Here is a 2,224-nt window from a genome sequence, read left to right on the forward strand (position 1 = left end):
CAGTATGGATTTGTAAAGACTTAGAAGTTTTCCTTGATGATACGTTTGTAGGTAAAGTCCGATGACGTGAAACTCGCTGAAATGTGAAAAATTATGAAAATGTTATCATACAGGTAATGATGGCAACTGAAATCGATTCAGACACAGCTATTAACCATGACTTGTGTATTCCAAAGACGTATTTTACCCAACTTTCAAATTATTGACCAAACACTCGATATTACCTACTGAGTTTCACAATATGCTTTAACATAATATAATACTCTTTCCTCACTTACTTGTATTAAGCTTACACATGAGCACGATAGACACGGCTTATTACGCCACTGATGGTCATGAGCGACACGTCTTTCGTATGCCACGCCGAGGGCGTATTTCAGGTACTTCGCCGTACTTGGAGAGAGCTTGGAAGATGCGGCACACTAGGACGGTTAGCTCTGCTTGAGGCTCATGACGTCATGAGAAATCTCTTTACTTTTACCATATCGACATTTTACGTCAACACTGTGAAAATCAGCTCTGCCTTTGGTCACGTGATTTTCATAATGATATATTCGTGAGAGGGTACCCCTTGAAAATGACCGTCAAGGCAATAAGAGCGCGTACAAACTTTGGCATAACATCGGCTGCGTCGATAGCCTGTCCTTTTCCTGCCATTCTTCTACAGCAAATGCCGTATGCTACTTGTGAGAGAGACATCATCAGTCGTCGCTGTACCGAAGAGAGAACATACCGAAGACGGCTGTACTTGCGAGGCAAGAAAATTTAACTTGTACATCAATAATGCCATATACGGACATTAGACGCACAAAGCACTGAGAAAATAACCACTTACAAAGATGCCTTGACGTAGGGATGAATATACAACAGGACTTGGTTTCAGCCGAGAAAGTTATCGCTCTTGGATAGGATATTCAGAAAAATGGACGGCGGAGGCAACAGGCTTTTGGCGTTCAATCAAACGGAGATCTTGAATGTCACAAACAACAACGGTACCGTCATTTTCTCAAACGACATTGCTGCGGCTATACGCATTTCAATCTTAGGAGCCTTGACTGTGTTCGGCAACACTCTCGTCGTGGCTTCGGTCATCGTGAACAAGGAACTGCGGGCCACAAGGTACGCCTTCATGGCTAGCTTAGCTTGTGTGGACATGTTGTCTGGTTTCTACTTTACAGCAGGGGCGTTGTTAAATGCCGCGCCGGAGATAGCGGGTAATGATGGACACAACTGTGTCTATCTTTTATGTGTACTGTTCTTGCTCTGGTCCACAAGTATATTTCATATGGTCCTAATAGCTGTTGATCGGTACTTAATAATCACAAACCCTTTCAAGTATAACGAAACTATGACTCGATTTCGATGCGCAGGGCTCATCGCTGGTGCCTGGTTTAGCGGTGGATCGGTCGCTAGCCTGCCACTACTCGGTTGGCAGAGTGCCTTGTCACTTCAAGAAGGCATCATTTGCACTCCGTCCTTTGTAATGAGCGGCGAGTATCTAATGTTTTTCTGTGTCGGGGTGTTTCTCCTTCCTCTCGTCGTCATGTGCGCGCTCTACGGTAAACTTGCTCACATTGCCTTCCAGCAGCGGAGAAAAATCCACGCCCTTCACAACATTTCGAACACCACGCGGAACGACCTCGTGACCGTCTCGGCATCAACAGCAGCGGCAGCTTCGTCAAGCCAGGCCACGCACTCATCCCCTGTCCAACAAAATCGATTGAAGATATTCAAGAAGGAGATGAGAACGACCAAGACACTGGTGATGATCCTTGGCGCGTTCGCTATTTGCTGGCTACCTTTCTCGCTCATGTTAGTCCTGGAGTATATCTATCCCACATTCCAAAGCGCTGACCTTGACGCTATCGCATTTTCGATGGGAATGGGAAACTCGGCCCTCAATCCAGTCCTGTACGCTCTGAGAGACGTTCCTTTGAGAAAAACATTAAAGGCAATTCTCAAATGCCAGAGAGTGTGATCTAAGACATTGGACTCGTTTCGGTGTCGTTTGGAACCTGGTAACGCTCGAAGTCAGAAATGTTAGCCACATTAGGTTTTGGTATAAAAAACGCTGTGTTTCAAATACCAGCCATCAGTCCCTGACTGTTCGGCATTATAACATAGGTAGACACTAAATCAGAAATTGAAACCCATATCTTGCAGGGAGTTACAGTGCCTAATATTTCTCTTCAGTATTTCTTACTAATTCTGAAGCACATTGAGT

At 44.9% G+C, this 2,224-nt stretch overlaps 1 protein-coding gene across 1 annotated transcript; it reads left to right on the forward strand.

The window, feature by feature from the left end:
• Window positions 1-922: 922 nt before the first annotated feature.
• LOC139118163 (adenosine receptor A1-like) lies at window positions 923-1,978 on the forward strand. The gene has a single exon (XM_070681456.1). The coding sequence runs from the start codon at window positions 923-925 to the stop codon at window positions 1,976-1,978; it is 1,056 nt and encodes a 351-aa protein (XP_070537557.1).
• Window positions 1,979-2,224: the final 246 nt, after the last annotated feature.

The sequence above is a fragment of the Ptychodera flava genome, chromosome 19, assembly GCF_041260155.1.
Source record: "Ptychodera flava strain L36383 chromosome 19, AS_Pfla_20210202, whole genome shotgun sequence".
NCBI classification, from domain to species: domain Eukaryota; kingdom Metazoa; phylum Hemichordata; class Enteropneusta; family Ptychoderidae; genus Ptychodera; species Ptychodera flava.